The sequence below is a fragment of the Lucilia cuprina genome, chromosome 6, assembly GCF_022045245.1.
Source record: "Lucilia cuprina isolate Lc7/37 chromosome 6, ASM2204524v1, whole genome shotgun sequence".
NCBI lineage: Eukaryota > Metazoa > Arthropoda > Insecta > Diptera > Calliphoridae > Lucilia > Lucilia cuprina.
The window spans coordinates 22,670,859-22,695,198 of record NC_060954.1 but is presented as its reverse complement, the minus strand read 5'-3'; the positions used below and the strand labels follow the sequence as shown (position 1 = coordinate 22,695,198).

Genomic DNA, 24,340 nt, shown 5'->3' with positions numbered 1-24,340 from the left:
CGAGGTCAAAGTTTTAAGTTTTTCAATTTATTTATTTATTTTCTTCAATATTTCGCCATCCACTGGATAGCATCTTCAGGAATCTACAATTATTTTATTAACAAAAAAACATTTATTAAACCACTGTTTCAAGAACAATAATACTGAGAATGAACGCATTCCCAATGAACATCATTGAAAATCTACTTAAGGACAATAAAAGGAAATGCAGGAAATATGAACCGGAACCTGTGATATATAAATCGATGACATATGTACCTGGAATATCGGAGAGATTGGAAAACTCAGGAATATACAATAGGGAAAGATATAGGATAGCTTCAACGACAAACAATACACTAAGACAATTATTTTCTAATACTAAGAGTAAGATCGATAAAATGGATAATGCGAACCTTATATACAAAATAAAATGCAATGGTGACGCTTCAGAAGCATGTGAACAGGTATATATAGGAATAACCAAGAATAAATTAGGGACAAGAATAGCTGGACACAGATCTGATCTAAGAAACAAGAATAAATTAAGTACACAAAAAACCGCACTCATGTCCCACTGTGCAGAGAGAGGCCACATTCCCAACTTAGACAACATTGAAATCTTACAGAGGGAAAATAAAAACAACAAACGATATATGTTGGAGATGCTTCATATTATCAATGTGAAAAGAGAAAAAAGAATGAACTACAAAACAGACACATAAAACTGCGCGCAGAGTTACAGACATATAATAAATAAAATAATATTATAATAATTAGTGCAATATTATATGTAAAAGCATTGTGACGTGTTTTTATTGTTTGTTTATTGTTACTCATTTTGTAAGTGAAAATGTTTTGTTTGTTATTGTTCTTGAAACAGTGGTTTAATAAATGTTTTTTTGTTAATAAAATAATTGTAGATTCCTGAAGATGCTATCCAGTGGATGACGAAATATTGAAGAAAATAAATAAATAAATTGAAAAACTTAAAACTTTGACCTCGAGCTCGTTTAATGATTTGATTTGAATCAGTTATAAATTTTAAATTTTTTCCCGACTACATTATTATTACATTAAAAGCTAAACAAAAAGAACAACAACAACCAACAGACATCTAAACATACATAACGAAAAACACAGAAAAACAAAAATAATAACGCAATGACGCCAACAGCATCCAAATATACAAAAAAATACACAGCTGAATAATACCAAATACATCTACACATACACGTGTACATCTTTTTCTAATATACAGTGTTGTTGTTGCTTTTTTGATGTAATTTTCAGACGTCGTCTCGGATTTTTGCTCATATCTCCGTTATTTACCGACAGATTTTGCTGATTTTAAATAGCGATCTTCTCGAAAGCATGTCTAATAGAATTATTGAAGATTCGGATCTCGCCGATATCTGGGGTCCTCTAAAAACTGATTTCAACAGACAGACAGACGGACATGGCTTAATCGACTCCGCTATCCAGAATATATATACTTTATAGGGTCGGAAAATTATATTATAGAAATTACAAACGGAATGACACCTTCTCACGAAGGTGAAGGGTATAAAAAACACAATTATTTAAAACATCCGAATTTTAAAATTAAAAGTGGTTTTATTCCAAAAAAGTCGTTTTATTTCATTTGAAGAAATTGAAAGGTCGAATAAAATATTAATATTAATTTATAACTGATGTTTAAAACACACTATGGTGAAGGGTATTTAAGATTCGGCACAGCCGAATATAGCACTCTTACTTGTTTTAATTTAATAAATATTTTTATTAAATTAATAAAATGTTAAATCGGAATGATATTTTGGAACAGTTATATATATCTTTATAAGAAATAAATACGTTTTATTTTGCTGTCTTTAGTATAAAAAGTCCATCCTTCAGGTTTATGTTGTATAAAATCTCCCATATAACACTCGACAAAGATAATAATTTTAATGTATTTATTTATTATTAATAGTAGATATTTCATGAAGTTGTATTACTATAGGCCTTTAAGCAAAGAGCTTTAAGAGTAAACTAAACCAAATGGGCTAGCCATTAACTCAGAAAACATGAATTGTATTTGACCAGTTTCATCTTTTTTCTATTTTTTAAAACATATGTACATATAACCACACAAATTACAGTTTTCACTTTACACTAATATTTATTAAACCTCCTTTTTTTAATTGGTTAGAATATAACAAAAGAGTCTTCCCTTCAAATCCTCACAGTGCTAAACATGCATATTAGCGATATACTTATTCATTTATTACGGTGAATTATGTACCGACAAATTATGTACCGACATCACTGCCAAATAGAAAAAGAAAACATCAACAGAGAAGAAACCTGTTTTCACACTCTCCTCTCTTTTTTTTTTTAATGCAGTGTTGTTGTTTTGCATTTTTATTTTGTTTTCTATTTTTTAATTCAATCACATGTTTGAGTGATTGTGTATTGGTGTATTTTTTAATTCAATCACATGTTTTAGTGATTGTGTATTGGTAGAAACTTAAAACGCTTATATTTCCGAAAATATTGAACCGGTTTTGATCATATATAGATTCTGCAGTAAGGCTCGCCAATCTGTATTAAACAAAAAAAAAAAAAAAAATCAAGAAAATCGGTCAAGTAATAGAGCCGGAAAATGTTCCCAATCGTTTTGGCTTTGCGTATTAATATATATGATGATTTGTTTTTTTTTTGTTGTTGCTTTTAGATGTTTATATTCAAATTTTTTAAAAAATTAAATGTTTGGGACGCATTGTGTAGTTTTGTTTTCTTGTTTTTATCAATTTAAATCAAAATTTAATAAAAAAAATTTGAATGTATTTTATTCGAAAAAAACGTCCAGAAATTAGAATTACCTCATAATCAGAGTGGTTCTAATTTGTGAGCGTCAATACTAATCTTGGTTCAAATTTCATCTAAATCAATTTTTGAGGTAAGTCACTTGACACACATTAAAAATTCTTAAATAATGTTTAATAAATAAATAAATCATTTGATAAAGATGAAATATGTTTTCAATTTCCGAAACTTTGTTTTCAGTTTTATTAATCGAAGTTTAACCGACGACAAATATCATGGTTGAAAAATATTAATATTTTTTACTATTTTAATTGACTTTATACAAAGAAATTAATTTTATTAAAGTATTTTAATGAAGATGTAATTTTTTTTTTTATTTTTTATTTTTCACTAGAACATGAAGACACTCCAATTTATTTAACATGGAATAAACAAGCACTTAAACTTGAAAATCAGAAACTATCAAAAATTGAGGATACAAATATTATTGAAAGAGAAATGCCGCAATGTTCAACCAAAATAAATAAATCGGATTCTTCCCTAAGTGATAATACTTCACAAAACGAAAACGCAATAAAATTGGTATTTAATCGTGGTTTGCAAGTTTTAACAGATGATCAAATATTTCAAAATCTGATTGATCAACAAGAAACATTATTGCACAACATGGAAAACGATAGGCCGCGACAGTTTGGCCGACGTGCAGAGCGATCTGCCACATTATCAGCAACTATTAATAATTCAAATCAAAATTGTCAACATCTTAACTTTGATAACCTGAGACCAATGAGTGCCCCCGCTTCAACCTGTTCGAATATACCGGAAATTTTGTATATTGTTTCTGATGGTAGTACGACACGAACGTCACGTAACACAAGTCCGGTTTCAATCGAATCCAGCACAGATTCTGGCCAATCTTTAGAAATAAATCATACTACAGTTGAACCTAACATTCATGTTAGTGAGGACAACACCCAACAAAGAGCACCACCAATGGAATTTGAAAGTGTGGATGAATCTTTAAAAACAGGTTTCAACTCTAATTGGCCTCACAACTATAGCCGAACTTTGGCTCTAATTTCATGCACACTTGGATTATTTAACATATGTCGGTTTGCCGTACTTACCATAAATTATGGTGGAAATTTTTTACTCCAGTTCTTTATACTTTCAATTCTTTTTGGAATTCCATTCCTGTGGTTGCAGATGAGCTTAGGAGCAAAAATTGAAGCAGGTCCAATATCTATGTGGAAAATAAGCCCCATTTGTGTTGGTATTGGAATATCTTTAGTTCTTGTGCAATATTTTATTACTATTTATTCATCGGTTGTGGTTGTATGGCTTTTAGTGTATATTCGAGATATATTCATACATCACTCGTCATATCCCTGGTCGGAGTTCGTTCATACTATAATTCCTCGACAATCATCACATATTTACACAAATCTAACAGAAAGTATTCCAGATTACTTTAATGTCAATGTCTTACAAAGACTACAAATATATAAAATGAATGACGTGAATGGAGTGCGCCTTCACATAAGCGATCGCGTAAGAGCACAAAAAATAAATTCTCTATTTGTATCAAATTACTCTTTTACATAACTTTGTAATTCAAGCAGGTTGCTTTTTACTTGGTAATTCTTTGGGCAGCAGTATTTTTGACATTGAGTAAAGGTCTAAAATCTTTTGGTAAAGTTATATTATTACTTGGAATACTGCCAATTTTTTTGTTAGCAGCTATTGCAGTAAAACTATTATTTGTTGTTGATTTTGGGAAACTTCAGGTAAGTTTTATTTAAAAATTTATCAACAAAAATGTGTATATTTTACAAACCTAATTAATAATTTATATTTATATTACATTTTACAATATTACATTTTACAATTTCTTTTAGAAAATGTTTAGCTCTACTGAGTTCGATGAATTTCTGGTCAATTCAAAATCGTGGGCAGCTGCAGCACAAGAAGCCTTTCTAACATGGGGTCTCTTAGGGACATCCATTATAGCAATATCAAGTCGAACACATAAGAAGTCTTCTAAATTAACGCTACGGAGTGATGCTATTTTAGTTGTTTTAGTTACATTAATTGGATTATGTCTATCCGCATTAGTTGGTCTTTGCTCAATTCAAATTGTTAACGAATTCGGATACATATATGTTCCTGGTTCATATGGTAAATATGAAAAGTTATAAAATTTAATATATTTTTTAGACTTCGTGTGTAATTTATATACCCATCATCAAACATATTTTTGATTATTCATTTTGTATACCCATTGGTCGTATACGCATAAATATATAATATTTTCTCATCACTTTCTTCTATTTCTATTATTGATTTCATTTAAAAAAACACATAATTATTTTTATATTATTAATAGTACGAATGAGTGTAAAGAGAAATATCAAAAACAATCATAAAAATGTTTTTTTACCCCATTATTTTTTACCCCGATCACCAACATTCATCGACAAACCTGAACAAACGTCAATGTACATTAAGCCGGAGGTCCACACTATGCGTCTGCGCGTCAAAGCTTGAAGTTGCATGCAACACTTTTTAAGCATTAATTTTTTGATTTATTTAAAAAAACTTAATTAGTTTTTTAATCATTAAACTCATATTAATTTTTTAAAATTGAAAAATACGCACTAGAAAATGTATATAAAATGTCAAAATCAGCTGACATGATCTGCGCCGCTTGTGACGCTTATAAAAGTAGAAAGTAGATCTACTTTAAGCATTCTACGCGTCCAGGCATTCTACTCGTCTAGACGTTCTACGCTTTTGTACTTGTAACTTTCAGTATACAAATACATTGATTCTACTTTCTTGACAGACTAGTAGAATGTTTAAAAGCGTGGAACTTGTATTTATGCGAGAATTTTGATTAATCTAATTAATGTAAACTCGAGGATTCAAAACCGATGTTTCATTCATTCAAACTACTTGTTTTGAATGTATAGATATTTTTAACCCATTAACGCCTGACCCCCAAATTAGTTATGTATGTATATGAAGCCAAAAACGCATATTTTTGATGTTTTGATGAATAAGTTGTATTATATATATACAGATATGGTAAAAAGTTGAAATCACATATCTAACGTAATTTCTTGAATATGAAATATAAGTGTAAAGTGGTACTTGTGTAGTACTACATCATTTTCCCGTATTAAAAAACTCCTTAGTTGTGTTATGTTAACCATTTAGCTTCTATAGATCTACATACGTGTCTAAGTGTGGCTTGATAAAAAAAAATCTTGAGACTTCCGAGTTTTTTGTTAGAGTAAAATATATTCAATTTGTAAGTTAATAATTTCAATATCCTAAAATTATACATGGGCACACTGCAGTATAATTTTACTGCATTACAAATTTCAGTAATCAATAAATTTTTACTGGTTACTGGATGCTGAAAAATATTTCAGTAAACAGTAAAAAATAGTGGTAATGCAAATCTTACTGATTTTTTTTTTCAATAAGATTCTCATCCCAATTTATCTGATTCTGCCAAATTCTCTGCATTATCATTTTTGACACTATTATAACAACCTAACCAACCTACTGGATCAAATAATTTAGCTACTGTTGATAAAACTTCCCGCTTAGTATATTTTGAATGTCATGCTTTGGGATCCACGTTAAAATAGAACGCGTCTAAATGAGCATTCCATTGGAGTCCCAGCGTTTTCGAACTAATCGCTTCGACATTGATGATAATGCCGCTTTAAGTTCATCACGAGCAATCAAAGCGGTTTCAACATCATGTGTCCCCGTTAGTATGTCGTCAACGTACATACCTTTACGTAAAATTTGCGAGACGAGTGGTTATTGACTCTCACAATCATCTGTCAACTGTAACAAACTACGGATGGCCAGATAAACGCACAATTCCCAAAAATCCCGGGATTTTCGGGATTTGAAAGTACCGAAAACCGGAATTTTTAAAAATGAATTCCCAAGGATTTTCGGGTTTCGATTTTAAAATCCCGAAGTTTAAGTGTTTAAAAATTATAAAATATTAAATAAGAGAATTTTAATAGTTTTTGATAAAAAAACAAGTAAGAGTGCTATATTCGGCTGTGCCGAATCTTATATACCCTTCACCATAGTGTATTTTAAACATAATTGATCTTAAAAAAATTTGAGTCGATTTAAGCCGAATGTTTCGGCGGCGGCTCAAGCAACTAAATATAGTTCGGCGGCGGCTAAGCTCCGACTCGAAGCCGGTCGACTTCGACCTCTGATTCATTGCTGGTAAACATTGACGAGATGTAGATTTTGTTTTTGTTTATCGTAAAAAAATTGTTTTAAAAAGCACTTGGAAAAAATTTGTGTTAGTTTTAAATTTCAAACTTACATTATTCGCATAAAAATTATTGTACAATAACTCACAATCTACTCTCATATAATTGAAAACGTTTTAAATACTTTTTTCTATTCATTAAAAAATATATTTGCAAAACAAAAGGGAAAATTATTTTATTTTAACAAAAAATGCAAATCATATTTTTTGCTGTGTATTTTTTGTATGTTTGGATTCCTAACGTACAAAAAAATACACAGCTGAATAAAACCAAATACATCTACACACACACGTGTACATCTTTTTCTATATACAGTGTTTTTGTTGCTTTTTTTAACAATTTTTTGATGAAATTTTCAGAGGTTGTCTCGGATTTTTGCTCATATCTCCGTTATTTACCGACCAATTTTGCTGATTTTAAATAGCGATCTTCTCGAAAGCATGTCTAATAGAATTATTGAAGATTCGGATCTCGCCGATATCTAAAAACTAATTTCAACAGACAGACGGACAGACAGACGGACATGGCTTAATCGACTCCGCTATCTATAAGGATCAAGAATATATATACTTTATAGGGTCGGAAAATTATATTATAGAAATTACAAACGGAATGACAAACTTATATATACCCTTCTCACGAAGGTGAAGGGTATAATAAGCAGGATCATAAAATTTTAAATATTTTGGCCTATTTTTAAATCAAATTACAATATTTATTGAGTAATTTTTTAGACTTAAGATGACTATACTAACTTACAAGCTGGAATATCAAAAATAAAAAGGCATAGATACTATCGGATATTTAAAAATAGCAAGTAAGAAATTATAATTTAGTTTTCATAATAAAGCATTTAACTTGATTTGTACCTCCCTTTCTACTAAAGTGGTGTAGGGTACAGTAGATTACAATAAATTGATACTATTTTTATGGGTATATTAGAATCTATACTGGCAGTCAACCTTTTACCCTCCCCACTAAAGTTGTGTAGGGTATAAAAAGAACAATAAATAGATACTATCAGATATGCGTATATCAGAATCTATACTGGAAGTCAACCTTTTAATAAGATGACGAGTTATTATTCTCTTATTTGGTTAAAATGACACGATATATAACTGGAAATAATATTGCTGTTAGCTTGGCAAAAGCTGGAACTACGATGGTTATACTTGATGAAGACCAGTTTTGTAGTGGTTCCCTAGCGGCCATTAAAAACCATACATCCGATGTTCAGCTCAATGTTACAACACAAAGCTTTTTAATATATTTAATATTCAAGGGTTGAACAATTTATTTGGAGTGAGAATTCAAAATTGAAAATATTTGACACTACATAATAAAATTTCAAAACTAAAACGATTAAATAAAAATAATTTAATAAAGTATTTTATACAACAAGTTGTTTGTAAAATTATAATCAATATTTATATATCATTAACACCCTTCCTCAAACGGCTTGTAATCCAGCTTTGTTTCTATGACGTTCTAGTTTTGTTGAATTAAGGGGTTTGGTGAGCATATCTGCCAACATATTTTCACTTGGACAATACACGCATTTAATTTGACCATCATCTATATGTTGTTTAAAAAATATTTCTTTGTATCTATATGTTTTGTTCTGCAGCTAAATCCATTATTCAAAACCGTATTCTTTAATTAGATTGTTGATATAATTGTTCTGTCGAATACAAAAATTAAAATTGTTATCTTTAATAACTTCTAAACCAAGATAATGACGAGTTTCTCTGAGATTATTAATTTCAAAATTTTCCTTTAGTATATTTTCAATATCATCGATTAACCTTTTATTTTTGGCAGCTATCAAAATATCATCGACGTAAACAAGTAGGTATATATTCCCTTCCTCGACGAGATATTTTGTATAAAAACAAGTATCTGCCAAATTTTGCTTAAATCCACCTTTCAATAATACATTATGAAGTGTCTTGTTCCACACATTAGCGGCTTGTTTCAGACCGTATATACTTTTGTTCAATTTACAAACATGTTGTGGACTCTTTTCCTCAAAACCAGGTGGCTTTTTCATGTATATATCATTCTCTAAAACTCCGTTCAAAAATGCTGATTTGACATCTATATGAACAACTATCATTTTGTTAACTCCTGCAACTGATAACATTGTTCTCAGAGTAGTTTGTCGAACTACTGGGGCAAATACTTCATTATAATCAGTACCATATTTCTGACTAAACCCTCTAGCTACTAAACGTGCCTTATACTGCTTTATATTATTATTAACATCAAGTTTAATTTTATAAGTCCATTTGCAACTTACTATGTTTACCTTAGGAGGAGCAATTACTAAGTTTTCTTCAACATATCAATTTCCTCTAACATAGCACGAACCCATTCATTATTTTGTGGAGATTTAACTGCTTCATTATAAGTTTTCGGCTGTATAATTTTATTACTACTTGCTTGTAATGTCAAAAAGCCTGGCTTCTTGCCTTTAGTGCTTCTAGCAGATCTTCTAACATTATTCTCCTTCTCAATATTTTCCTCAATCGGGCCTGCACCATGACATTCTGTGTTTTCCACATCTGGGTTTTCAACAAAGTCATCAAGACTACAAAACGAATTATCATCAGATATTACTATATCATTTGTGGTACTATTATCCTCAACCTGAGTCTCTTTATTCTCATTACTCCCTTTTCTCATTAGAACACAGTGTCTCTACTAACATCTCCTAAGATTCATTCTTTAAACCATTCTTATTCTTTTCCATATTATTTTTCTCAGAATTTTCTATGAACTTAACATCCCTGCTAATTACGATCTTATTTGTTGCCATATCAAGTAATCGATAACCTTTTGAATGACTATCATATCCGACAAATATATATCTTGACTTCTGTTATCTTGTTTTAACAATTTTTCCTTGGGAATTAAAGTATATGCTCTTCAACCAAAAATCTTCAGATTTTCTATATCAGGTTTCCTATTTTCCCATAATTCATATGGAGTAGTTGGAACAGAACTTGATACTAAACGATTTTGCAAATAGTTTGCTGTCAGTACAGTCTCACCCCACAAATAATTAGGAAGGTTAGCATCATTCAATAAACACCTAACCATTTCGACTAAGGATCTATTCTTCCTTTCAGCAACCCCATTTTGCTGAGGATTATAGGGAACTGTTAATTGTGTAATAACACCACGATCGTCTAAATATTTCTTAAATTCTTTAGACCATTGTCTGACCTTATAATCTTTGGATATTGTTGAAACTTATTTCTGAACATTTCAAGGAACATTTTAGTCTTTTCAAAAACTTCTGATTTGTTGCGAAGCAGATAAACTATGGTATATCGACTAAAGTCATCTATAAATGTTAGAAAGTAATGGAAACCACTGGCTGTTAGCGTCTGCATAGGACCACAGATATCTGTGTGAATTAAATCCATAACTTTTTTTGGATTTTGAAGTTGAAATACTAAACGGACTTTTGACCATTTTACTTTTAATACAAACTTCACACTTCTTTTTAACACCACAATCAATAATATTAAAATCTCTTACCGCTTTTCCATCTTACATTTTTCTCACATCCTCTATATTTCTATGTCCAAAAATTCTGTGCCAATAATGTTGACACTTATCTCCTTTACATTCAGCATCCATTGCCTTTTCAGTACAGTATGTACGCATAACAAATAGACCATACCTGTTATCTGCAACTGAAATCTCCTTATCAGACTTGTCATGAATACTGCACAAAGATTCGTGGAAAAGTACCCGAAATCCATTTTCAATTATCTTACTGACTGACAGTAAATTACCATGAAAACCAGGAATAAAAAGGACACCTTTAAGATCTACAACTCGCTTTTGATTTTTGCTGTTGACTATTTCAATTTTGCACATGCCTTTACCACTGGACGTTATAGTCTCACCACTTGCCACGGTTACATACTATTTCACTGATTTATCAATTGAAAAAAAAATGGAAATTCGATTACTTATGTGACACGTTGCACCCGAATCCAAAATCCAGCTGCTAGCACCATTCGGCAGCCCAAAACACTATGATTTTCATTGGATTCACTTAATTTCGCCTTTTGCGCACCCTCTGTTTTGGTTTTCTTAAGTTTCCAACAGTTTTTCATAATATGGCCTTTTAACTTACAATGATGACACACCTTTTGTTTGTGCCAATCTCTCGAAGTCGATTTCATAGCAGAATTTGACGGCACATCCTTTGTTTGACGTTGATATTCTTCAACCAAACTGGTTTCAACCACTCTCAAAGTCAGCTCATCCAACTTACGTGCTTCCAAAGCTGTAACCAGCGTATCAAACGAGGATGGTAAACTGCTCAACAACATTGCAACAAGCCATCGCTCCAACTGTTCACCAAAAGCCTCCAGCTTTTCAAACAAAACTTTAATTTCCATTATATGTTCGGAAATATCACGTTCCATGGAAAAACGCAATCCACATATCTTACGCATCAACCGAACACTGGACCCCAATGTGTCTTTCTCATGATGACACCTTAAAATGTTCCAAGCTTCATGTGCTGAATTAGCTTTCTTAATTAAAAACAATTGCGGATCTTCCACTGACAAACCAATGATTGCTGTAGCCTCGTCATTTTGCTTATTCCAATCGGCTGTAGTAAGTGTTGGTGGAGCTTCTGAGACACAGTTCCACAGCTTTTCACGCTTCAAAATTGTAATTGTAATTATTACCATTTAGTTTTGTAAACGATGCCTTTAAAATATCCATTTTGTTATGGCTAAAATGGGCCCATAACCTGTTACAACACAAAGCTTTTTAATATATTTAATATTCAAGGGTTGAACAATTTATTTGGAGTGAGAATTCAAAATTGAAAATATTTGACACTACATAATAAAACTTCAAAACTAAAACGATTAAATAAAAATAATTTTATAAAGTATTTTATACAACAAGTTGTTTGTAAAATTATAATCAATATTCATATATCATTAACACTCAAGACGGTTGGTCACATGAGTGATGTATCTAGAAAGCACTGTATTTAAATAACTATTTTATTTTTTTTAGTACTTTGAATTAATTTGTTTTCCAAAAATTTCACAAAATACTTTTGGAAAAGCTTTCTGTATTAGTAAACACATACTTAAATAAATATTGTAATATGAAATAGAAAATGTTATTTTTGTCGATAAATTATTAAGATTTTCGAAAATTTATTTATATTTTTCGGGATTCCGGGATTCATTTAAAAATCCCGAATCCGGGGATTCACCATAGCAGTCCTTAAAAGTAAAGTACGATTATCAGACACGTGGAACACTTGTCGATTAGAAGGACCTGCATTATTCTTGTTGGAAGTAGGTGCTGAAGATTCCACAGACCTAGAGTTAGTGGGTGGCGAAGCCGCAACTGAACTGGTGCCTGTATTGGAACTAGTAGTCGCTTCATCCAATGATGAAGAACTTCTATGGAGCAAGGTATTATGCCTTTTCTTGCATATTGAACAGCTATGAGCACTTGTACAATTCTTAACCCCATGTGTTCGTGACAAACAATTAAGACAACAATGATTTTTCCTAATCGTAGAATATCTTTCCGAAAAGGAAAGATTTCTGAATCGCTTGCACTATAAGAATTGCTTTCAGTTTGGGCATGATGAGTATTCACCTTTTGTATTGTAGACTTCTTTGTCTGAGGCGTTTCCCGAATATCACGAAGACATTCTAAAGTTTGGGTCCTTTCCGTAAGAAAAGGTCACAGTGTAATCAGGAATACGCTGCACGCATAAAAAGAAAAAAAGGTGCGTCGCCACTAGTCTTACTTAACAAGTGACATAACTTTCAATGTCAGTAAGACGTGAGCTATTTATGTATAAGGGCGTAAACAAATCCCGAAAGGCGGGCCATGAAAGGTAATCGCTCAACTACGTCGCAGGGTGGTAAAGTCAATTGACCGTCACAAGGTTTCGGATTCTTTACTGGCGTATCAGTTGAATTACAAGCGAGAGAGAATTGAATTTTTTTTATCTAGGCTACAAGCACATTTAACAAAAGCATCAAATGTTGCTTGAAATTTGGCGGCAGACACCTCAATGTCACCAGGTTCAGTGTCCTCAGAAGTTGTCAAGAAATCTAAATATAAGTCATAAGTCGACTGAGCCGCATCCCACAATTTGTTCAAATTCTCTTTATAGTAATCAGTTTTGAGTCCGTCAAGTGCTCTATAATGTGCCTCAAAACTAATAACTGAATCCGAAGCTCTAATAAAGCGATCAAGTGGTGTAATAGAAATGGCTTGTCTTTCTTCTATTCAAATTGAAAGTTTAAAACATAAAATTTAATTTATTATTGACTAAAAGTTTGAAACTTTTATAAAAAATCAAAATTTTTATTGATGATATCAAAAAAAAAAAAAAAAATTATAAATTAAATTTGAATTATTTCAATTAAATTTGGTCAAAATTAAACGAAAAAAAAGAAGAAACAAGTAAATACTAAAGCTTATGTATTTACTTAAAGCACAACAAAACACACTTCTGTTACACCAAATTGTTTTTTATTCAATAAGCCACAATAAATTTTGTTAATTTAATTTTTTTCCGTTCACGACGCGTAAAATTTTATTTTTGTCACAAAATGAGCAAATTTCTAAAATAATTTATTTTCTTTTCTATAATTTTGTCCGTCCACGTAAACAAACGCGCAGTTGATAATTTACTTAGTAGTAAATGAGATTAAAACAAATGACAAATTAAATTGGGGTTGGCACAGCGATTTACTGCAAAAAACACAAGTAATATATTTGTATGTTATATTTCAATAAACAAAATAAAAATTGCACACTTTTATAAAATATTCACTGCACTTTTTTAAAATCAAGTACGCACCTTATTAATTGTTTTGCTATTCCAAAATTAAAATTCTCCGATGATGTTTTGCAAAATGTCCAAATAAATATGGCGATCTTGAAGAAACAAATAAAAACAAAAGATTACCAATTAATTTGTGGTGTACTTATTAGCGGCAAATTAAATCCGGCTCGATTGGACCAAAATGTTAGTGCGTGAAATAAAACGAAAAGTGTTTTTTTTTAAATTTTGTTTTAATAAAAATATTTATTAAATATGACCTTGTGTTTGTGGATGAAGTAAACGAGACGTATAGGTTAGCGATTAGGAAGCTAATGCTATATTTTAATAGCAGAAAGTGACGAACAATATTTAAGCCGATACCGTTAGCGGTTTTACTCGTTAGAATTTAGAAAAATATCCCTACACAAGCGTGTAAAAAAGGTGTGTACTAAATCCTAACAAGTATCAAATAATCAAAAAAAGTAAATACACGTACAAAAAAATTTTTACTCATATCTCTGAACCTATTAGACCGATTTTGGTGATTTTTAATGCCAAACTGTTCCATAGTTTCTTTTCAACGTGAGCGTGTTTTACGCAGACGAACATAGCTAAATCGACTCAGAATTTCATACGGATCAATAATATATATACTTTGTTGAGTCTCATATTAATATTTCTTGGTGTTACACACGGAATGACAAAGTCTTACATATATAAACTCTATCACCACTGATGGTGGTGGTATGTTTTATTTTTTAACTTAATATTTTATTCTTTTAGTTTATTTCTTAAAACATTAGATTATATTGCGATATACGTTGTTAAATTATATTAATATAAATTATTGCTAAGATTTTAATTCCTAAAAAAATTACTTTGCCCTGTAGGAATCTTCTATACCCTTCACCATAATGTATTTAAAGTATCGCACACCAAGTACAAAAGTGACACAAATCAAAATTTTATTTTTGAGTTTTTATATTATTTAAGCCTTAAGTTTAAGTATAAACAATGCACAAGATGCTTGTTTATCTCTGAAAAAAAAAATAAGTGTATTTTGTAGTTGTTCACTGTATAGAATTTGTAAAAAAATTTGTTTCCTTTTCTTAAAAAAAAATAAGTTGAGTTATTTTTGTATTGGGTATATCGCACACCCAATACAAAAATAACTCAACTTATTTTTTTTTCATTCATTTTATAAAATTTATATTTATTTTATATTTCCGACTTTATCATTATTTCATCAATAGCAAAACAAAAGAAACAACAACGCCAAAAGAAATAAAACACAATAAAAAATGAAACAAAATACACAAGGCAATAAAAACAACAGACATTAAAACATACAAAACGAAATACACAACGCAATAAAACATTAATTAATATTAGAAGCCTTTGTTTTAAATGTATTTTACACAGATAAAGTTATTTTTTTAATTTTAACTTTATCTTTTTTTATAAAATATCTGCGATTTTTATTTACTAACAAATTGGCATTACTAAATAGTACGCGCGTTAGCTTACTTTTTTTTAAGTATTTATTGATTGGGAGTTAATTAAAAATTTCCTTCTATCATAAAGTTACTGGATATTTTTGGAAAGTACGCGAACACGCCTAATATGAAAAGAATTGTTTTTGTAACTTCTTCAGAAAATTATACGAATACTATATTTTTTTTGATATTTAACAGAATAGTCTGCACATTTACTGATATTTTTTTCTCGGTCAATTTGTTTAAATTGTCAGTACTTTTGTAAGTAAACTTTGGGACAACTCTGCACATTATCTTAAGGATTTTTTTTAATAAAAATCATGCACAAACCTGTTTATATTTTGAAATTCATCAAATGTACATTAAAGGTGAATTTATTTTCTCTTATTTTCAATCAAGTAAACAACATCTATATATGCGATGATTATTGTTTCTTTAAACTTTTTTAATACACAAAAATTAGCAAACAATTTCAGTAATCAGTAAATTTTACTGATTACTGAAAAAAATTGCAATAAATTTGCTGGTTACTGCATAAAAAATGCAGTATTTTTACTGATTACTGATTACTGAAAATGTGTTAACAGTATCCTTACAATCTTATAATATACTGGAAAATCTATTTTCAACATATTTTTGAATATTATACATATTATATCATCACAAGTAGCTATAGTGAGATTAATTTTACTTTTTGGGATTGTAAATCTTTTCAAAAGACAAGAACTTAGCTATGTATAAATTTATATAAGAGGTCAAATATTATATAATTTTGTCGGACAATAAAAACTTATTAGAATCATTTATTATATTTTATATTAGATTATTAATAGAAATATAGTAAAAGATATCAATATGATAATAGTTGTATGAAAATTTAAGTTAAATATAATATTTTTTTACTAATAATGCATTTAAGTTGAGAATTTTACTGATTACTGAAAAAATTTCAGTATTCAGTAAGATTTGCATTACCAGTATTTTTTACTGTTTACTGAAATATTTTTCAGAATTCAGTAAAATTTTACTAAATACTGATTTTTTTTAGTAAACAGTAAAAATTTACTGAATACTAAAAAATTTCTCAGTAACCAGTAAAGATATACTGAATACTGAATTTTTTCAGTAACCAGTAAAAATTTACTGATTACTGAAATGTGTAATGCAGTAAAATTATACTGCAGTGTGCCCTCTCATCACTGGAGACACACATGGGTCCAGTATTTGATCCCTTTGTGATACATGAAACGAGAAAAAATGGTCAGCGTATTAGTACACTTCTACCTAATCACCCTGGTTTCCTAGACCAAATCAGTTTGTCGCACGAATCTAGGTATCTATCTTTTGGATATTGACCTCTGATAGATCCGATAAGTTATGCAGAAAATAGCTACCTAGCAGAACCATTCTGTGATCAGCTAGGGCGGGACAATGACAGAGGAAGGGAATTATACTCTCTTCTTGGGCTTGGGATCACTGTGGGCTTTAAGATCGTTGGCTGTCTACCGGTGGGCTCATTCGTCCATCTGCATTGCGCAAGCTCATATAGTTTTTCACGTATCAAGCGTTTGCAGGTTAAAGACAAAAGTGTCGGTATGCTCTCTTGCTAGCGAGGAACCTAACGTGGCAAGAGAGTCCGCGATGGTATTACCAGAAATTTGTTGATGTCCTGGAATCCAAGGAAAAAGACTTCCTGAATGTGCTATGTAAAAGCCACCGCCTACACTATGGTTTGATTTTGAGCCATCGGTGAACACCTTATATTCACTGAGAAGCATCTATCAAAAGACGGTTTGGCGATGCAATAGTCGATATTGTCAGGGATCTCTCCTAGACAATTGAGAATGGGAGAGTGACCTGACTGAATCATATGCCACGAGCCAATTATATAGAGTCTAATGGCCCAGCTGAGGGCAACCTCTTGAGCCATTAGATCAATAGGTAACCATCTTGACAAAAAGAGACTTTGGGGTGGTGAGCTGATGTACGAGGATTTCTCTGAAAACTTTTACGTTGTGAGTCCTTTTGTACAGACTTCCACCATACTAGTGCACCATACAGTAGTATGGGATTGATTACCATGTCAATGAGCCATTTGGTATTCTTAGGGTTTATGCCCCATGATTTACCAATTGCTCTTATACACGAGTATAAGAATCCAGGATAATTCCTAGACATTTAGCACTATCTGATAACTTAAATTCTACCCCATTCAATCGTGGGAGAGTGAAGGTGGGTATCTTGTACCTCTTCATAAATAGAACAAGTTCCGTTTACGATGGATACCGGTTAGGGCTGTTGTTATCGACTCAGGGTGAACATTGTTGAAAGCCCCCTCGATGTCCAAGAATGCAACAAGTGCATATTCCCCTTGCGTTATTGTCTTTTCAATATGACATATTAGCGAGTGTAATGCAGTCTCAGCCGATTTTCCCTTCATGTAGGCGTGTTGAGACGCTGATAAATGGTTAGGTTTGATCTTTTCAGAGTTTTGGGAAGAAAGGAAGATAGACTAATTAGTATAAAATCCTTTGGTGTGTGATTTCTTTCCTCCTTTTGGAATGAAGACCACTGTGCACTTGGTCCAAGGTTCGAATATATCTATAAGACCATTTTAGACAGGCATCATATATCCGCGTTAGCCAAGGCATGAAATAGACAGCATTGTGTTGCACATCCGCAGGTATAACACCACCAGGACCGGTTGATCCTATTTTCATTTATGGATATTCCTGTATCAGTTGGGAGATTTGTAAACTGCATGACAATCCTGTTTGCCGGAGATTGACAGTCTGGAAAGTTAGTGGCCATTAAAACTTCTAACGTCTCTTGGCTACTGGTAGTCCAACTACCTACACGCCGCTACACAAAAATATTTACCGAGGTCTTGTAAGAAATGCAGTTTCCTGTTCTCTTTGCCTCGTTAAACGCTTTACGAGATTTCGCAATGTTTGCAGACCACCATGGGGGCCTGCATCTGCCTTTATGCATGTTCTGTTTGCAAGACTGTGAAGTCGCGTGTTTGAAAGCTTGATTTATGGTCTCAACCGCGTTTTCTATGTCCGATCGGTTTTTTTATGATCGGTAAATCCTGGAGTGAACGTGAGATTAGCTCTATTTGCATTCCCCAATCTGTTCGTCTACTGTTTGTAAAGGGCTTTGGGCCATCATGTTTCGTTGAACTAACCAGCGTAATATCAAGAACTTCCCTTCTGTTTGAAACTTAGTTTAGAATATCAAGATTATTGCTTAGAATTAAGTTAAAGATTGACTCACCTCTAGCGTTTACGTCCGAGCTACTCCAGACAGTGTGATGGGCATTTGCATCAGCCCCCATTTGCTTTTCGCTACTATACAGTATCGAATCTTAGCTTACAGCTTTTAATGCCTAGTCCACTCACCCTTTCTTGGTGAATCCAGGGTTCCTGGACTAGGCCGTGCTCCTCCCTACAAGAGTACTAGCCTTCGCGAAGGTTAATATGTAAGAGAGAGCTTCTACCACACACAAGAAAATTTATATTTTATGTCATATATGTATATTTACCTTGCGGGTTCCATTGCAGGCTCCCTTTAGCAATATCTGAGTTTTCTCCTCTGAGGATATGGCCAATCCGGCGCCATTTTCTTCTTCGGACTTCAACGTCAATTGGCTCCTCGTTGCAGATAGAGAGTAGATCATTGTTACGAATACGTATTGGCCAGAATATCACCATTACGCACCTAAGGTATTTATTTAAGAACACCTGTAGCTTGCCTGTTATAGAACTGCTTACTTTCCATGTCTCGCACCCGTACGGATTTAACACTGGTGTTGAAAATGCAAATCTTGTGTTTTCTTTGTTTATTCTACTCATCACATCGGCATTGGCTCCTTCATTTTTGCTGATAATACTGCCCAGATAGCAAAATTCGTCGACATCCTCTATGGTGTTGCCAGTAAGCTTTACAGGTGTTGTGATGTTTGTTGATATCGCATGATCTTAGTTTTTCTGATGTTGATTTTCAAACCGACTGCCAATGCGTTTCCTTCCAGTTCACTGAATTTGGATTGTATTTCTGAGATCGTATGTGACGTCAAGCATAAGTCATCTGCGTAATCCAAATCGTGAAGTTGGTATTGAATGCGCGTTCAAAATCGACGAACGCAAGAAGGAGCGTTGAATTCCATTCGACAGACTGTTCTAATAATTATCCTGAGGCTATTAATATGGTCCACACAATACCTATTTGCCCTAATGTCTGTCTGTTCGCTGCGCAGGGTCAACTCTAGGGTGTCAATCATGCGGTCTAGGATTATAAAAGCTACTACTTTTTGAATGGCATTGAGTGTGTTATGTCCCTCCAGTTTCGACAGTGGTTTAGGTTTCCCTTTATCGGTATTGTGACTATTATGCCCTCATTCCATTCAGCGGGAAAATCTGCAGAATGCCCATATTCCTGTATGATTAGCAGAATGTACGTGGTTACGAATGCATGTGGTTGAGTATCCAGATACATGTCACCTGATTGTATTGGGGTAGTCCGGAAAAATTACGTTTATCTGTTCGCCACTGAGTTTTCTGACAGCCCTATAAACATCATGCTTATTTCTGCTAAAAAAGGCGAATTCTGCTTGTTGTGCGATTTGGTTCATGTATTGCCGCTTGTCGTTTCGCACTGATCTCTTCACTCTCTTTGTATTCATCGCGTATTGCCTGGTTTCTTTTCCTGCATCATTTTCCCAAATGTTCGCTAATCCATGGTCTAGAAAACGGCCAAAACTATACGAGCACTCTCATGACATTCGTGTAAAAAATATGCCCAAGATTGCGGTTGCCCTTCCATTCTGGAACATGTGAGATTGAATAAATTCGCTGCAATTTCCGGATTTCGCAGACGATTGAGGTTCAATTTGCCATTGGGCTTGCCCTGGTGATAATTAGCCCTTGGTCGAAGCTTCATGTCAGCCCCCTCGTATGGTTTTGACATCCATAAGGCACCCGAAAAATTTCCTACTGATAAGGAAGAGATCAATTTGATTACGAGTTATGCCATCCGGGGATTCCCATGTATACTTGTGGATGTTACGATGTGGGAATTTCGTTCCACCAATGAAAAGTTGATGCTGGGCGCATAAGTCTTTAATACGTTCGTCATTAACGTTGTGATTGCCCGCTAAGCCGTGGTTACCCATTATACAGCGTAGGTTGGAGTTTTACGTTCCAACTTTCGCTTTCATGTCGCCGAGTACGATTTATGTTGCTTTTATTTGCGCTTGTAATTTCAGCGTCTTATGTTCATGGAAAGCATTTTTTACTTCGCTTTCGTCTCCATCTGTTAGAGCATAACATTGGAAGATGGTGATGTTGTGGTATTTGGTTCTTATGACACGCTCAGATATAGGGCTGAAACCTATTAGCGATCTCTTTATTTTATCCGTCATCAGAATACCAGTCCTTATTCTCTTTCTGTAGTTTCTTTGATGAGTTTGATTTTCCGCCCGGCTTATCGGGCCAGCGGGCAACCCACAGTGAAGTTGGAGGGCCACTTGATTTTGCGGACATTTATTCTGCGCCGATATTGGGGTTATACCGACCATGATCGGTCGTCATTTTCTCGTTGGTTAGCGGCAGGGTGTCCCACGTGCAGGAAATCAACAATAATTTTTTTATTTTCTCTACCTTTTGTATACTTCATAATTTTCACGCGTTAGTGTTGTCCTGCATTTCAAATATTTTTTTTAAGAGAAAACATATAAAATAAGTTCAACAAACATTTACTTTTGAAAAAAAATACATTTAATTGATAATAAAATTTTAAATTAAAATTATAAGCTCAAACTATATAATTGAAATATTACGTAAAGTAAATAATATATAAATCGGTATAAAAAATACAATAATAATAATAATAATAATAGAAATAATAATACGTATTAATAATAATAATAATAATAATAATAATAATAATAGTAATAATAATAATAGTAATAATAATAATAATAATAATAATAATAATAATAATAATAGTAATAATAATAATAATAGTAATAATAATATAATACAAAAAAGTCAACACCCTTTTTAAACTCCCAATAGCTTTAAATGTCAACGCCACCGCTTTTGTTATATTAATCCTTCCATTATTTATTTATGCACCCTTAAGAAGTCACGAATAATGGAAGCAACCTTCCATATTGGACGGAATTCGGATACAAAATCGTCAACTTGTGCAAAAATTATTTAGCGTGCAAATACATCCACACATACATCTCAGTGTTGTTGCTAATTTACCTATGCCTTTTTGATGAAATTTCATAGGTTGTCTCGGATTTTGCTCTTATATTCATTAGTTATCAAATTTTGCTGATTTTATTATTATTGAAGATTCAGAAAATTATATTTCAAGAATAACAAACTTAATCGATTTTATTGTTATTTCTAATGCGTTGCATCAAAACAAATGTTTACAAAGTGACAATAGTTAGTGATATAACTATTGAAATTTTCGACTATACTATTAGAAATATGAAAAAACACACAATATTTTATCGCACCAAATGCTAAAAAAATTTTCATTAACTATTTTGATTATTGGCTCAAAAGAAAAAACTAGCTTTATTAGTTTCCCAGATAAACGAATCTTAGTATATTTTATTCATAAAAGGGTAATTCGTAAAATCGAACGTTTATTGAATAAAATGGTTAAAAGCTGTAAAATTTAATTAAATTTAACTTAAAATTTCATAAACTTAAGTTGTGCTTTCGAAGATAAATGACTTTGAATAATGTTGTCCCTCAAAATACATTAAACAAATATTATTTTAATTATTCTTTTCAGAAAGTCCGGATTATTACTCCTCAATATTTTCTTTGAAATCTTCTCCTAATGCTGACCTTATTTCATATCCCACCAAATTTGTACCACATTATTCGACTTTAATCGGAGAAGTGTACAGACGTCGTTCAGATGTTCAAAATGTGAGTGGTTATCAAGTTTTACGCTTTGTCACTGAATTAGTACCAGCCGCATTAGCAATTTCTACTGAAAACATTTCATGGATTTGGACATCAATTATATTTATAACATTACTAATATTTGGCGTATCTCAGTTATGTGTTATGTGGAAACCTATTTCTTGTGCTTTGGGAAATTCAACAAGCGCTGTATTGCTGAGTTGTGTAACAGGTCTTCTGTTAAGCATTCCTTTTGCTACGGAAGTAGGTATAACTTTACTTCATTATATGGATATTTTATTAGGCGGAGCTTGGTTCATTCCGGTTTTGTGGGCTGCAGAAATTTTTGGAGTTTTTCTTATTCGCGGACGTCCATATAACGGCGATGATCTTGTAAACGACTTAAAAATGTGTGGATCAATTTCTGCATTTTTAGCACTCTCGTGGAACGTTTTGCTTCCCATTGGCCTCATAACACTGGCTGTAATTGAATATAAAACTTCAATGACTAGTGAATTATACTATTGGCGTGGGAAATCATATTTTAGTTACTGGTCGAGAAAAGTGGGTGCTTTAACACAAATAGGTTTTTTACTTTTGGTACCTATCTCAGCAATTGTACAAATATACCGCTATTTAACTTCGGGACCTCCTGACATTTTAGACGTAAGTTGAAAATAAATATCAACCAGTTATATGTAATAATATTGTATTTTCAGAGAATTCAGATGCTTTATAGACCTTTGGATGAAGTAGAAGGTGGTATACCAATAACTAATAGAAATATAATGAATTCAAGATATCGCAACGATAACAATGAAAATTCTGTAATCGGGCAATGTCAAGACGACGCACCACCCAAATATACACCACCACCATCATATACAACAGCAACAGGTGCCAGGTTAGCAAAAATGTTACGTCAGAGTTTAAGACGCAGTGTTAGGCGGTAAATGTTAAAACATACCTATTACAAATTAACTGCAATTATCACATTTATAATTTTTAATTTTTAGCATTTTGGGAGAATCCGAAAGATCCAGGCCAACTCTCCCAATTCAAGATGAAAGCCAATCAAATCCATCGGTCTTGTCTAGCCGTTCTGAAACTACAAATGAAAATAATACAAGTGAATCCATTGAAATTGAAAATAGACCTTCACTTAATTTACTTTATGGACGCAGTCTTTCTTTAGGACGCAAACAAATAGTAAATAAACGTCGTTTGAGAGAGGAAAATGAAAGGACATCATCAGCTCGAGCAAGTTCTAATAGTAGATCATCACGAACATTAAACGAACGCCCATATACTGCTGAAGATGTTATAACCATTCTCAGATCTTCAACACTAGGAAGAAGAATGTCGCAATCAATACATCCACAGAACGAATCCGTATATCGTTCCATCGAAAATTTAGTTGAAAATGCTGAACCACCAAATTTAAGTTCACCTGCTATCGACGAACATTATAATCAAAATTCAACTTCTGTGATTTAATATAACATTTGAAAGCATATATTCTTATATATTTAATATGCCAGCTAAATTTAATGACTAATAGATGTCCTAACATTAAAATTTTATTTATAATTTTCATTCATTCAAATTACAATATGTCTGTTCTCGTACTAGTTAGTCCATGATGTAATAAGTAAGGTGAGAGCGTTTAGGCAGCAACCGTAACAAACACAATATTTTTTTGTTTGTTTAGAGTATGGATTTTGTAAAAATGAAATTTCTAAAATTGAAAAATAATAAATATTAGAAAGAAAATTTGTTGTGTATTTCACAATATTACATATAAAACCGTCGTTGCATTTAAATTGTATTCGCAGCAGGACAACGTCTTATTGGTGCTTCATCTGATATTCTTCATTTGGAACCCTTTTATCAGCATTTTCATTCATAATTTTTGATTTGATTTTTTTCGTTTGAAAACACAAATTTAATTTTTATGTTAGA

At 32.2% G+C, this 24,340-nt stretch overlaps 1 protein-coding gene across 1 annotated transcript; it reads left to right on the top strand.

The window, feature by feature from the left end:
- The first annotated feature begins 3,187 nt into the window (after positions 1-3,187).
- On the top strand, positions 3,188-23,961 carry LOC111690921 (sodium-dependent transporter bedraggled). Its single transcript, XM_046954443.1, has 6 exons — positions 3,188-4,341; positions 4,413-4,577; positions 4,689-4,968; positions 22,263-23,044; positions 23,098-23,327; positions 23,395-23,961. Exons 1-6 carry the CDS (start codon positions 3,289-3,291, stop codon positions 23,873-23,875), a joined length of 2,991 nt encoding a protein of 996 aa, XP_046810399.1. The 5' UTR covers positions 3,188-3,288; the 3' UTR covers positions 23,876-23,961.
- The last annotated feature ends 379 nt before the right edge of the window (positions 23,962-24,340 follow it).

What these genes read in the sequence shown, in the direction of transcription:
- LOC111690921 (XM_046954443.1), top strand. Translation starts at nt 3,289, where the DNA reads ATGCCGCAATGTTCAACCAAAATAAATAAATCGGATTCTTCCCTAAGT. An exon ending in GCCTTCACATAAGCGATCGC is followed by an intron (nt 4,342 to 4,412) that starts GTAAGAGCACAA and finishes TAATTCAAGCAG; the next exon opens with GTTGCTTTTTACTTGGTAAT. An exon ending in TTGATTTTGGGAAACTTCAG is followed by an intron (nt 4,578 to 4,688) that starts GTAAGTTTTATT and finishes AATTTCTTTTAG; the next exon opens with AAAATGTTTAGCTCTACTGA.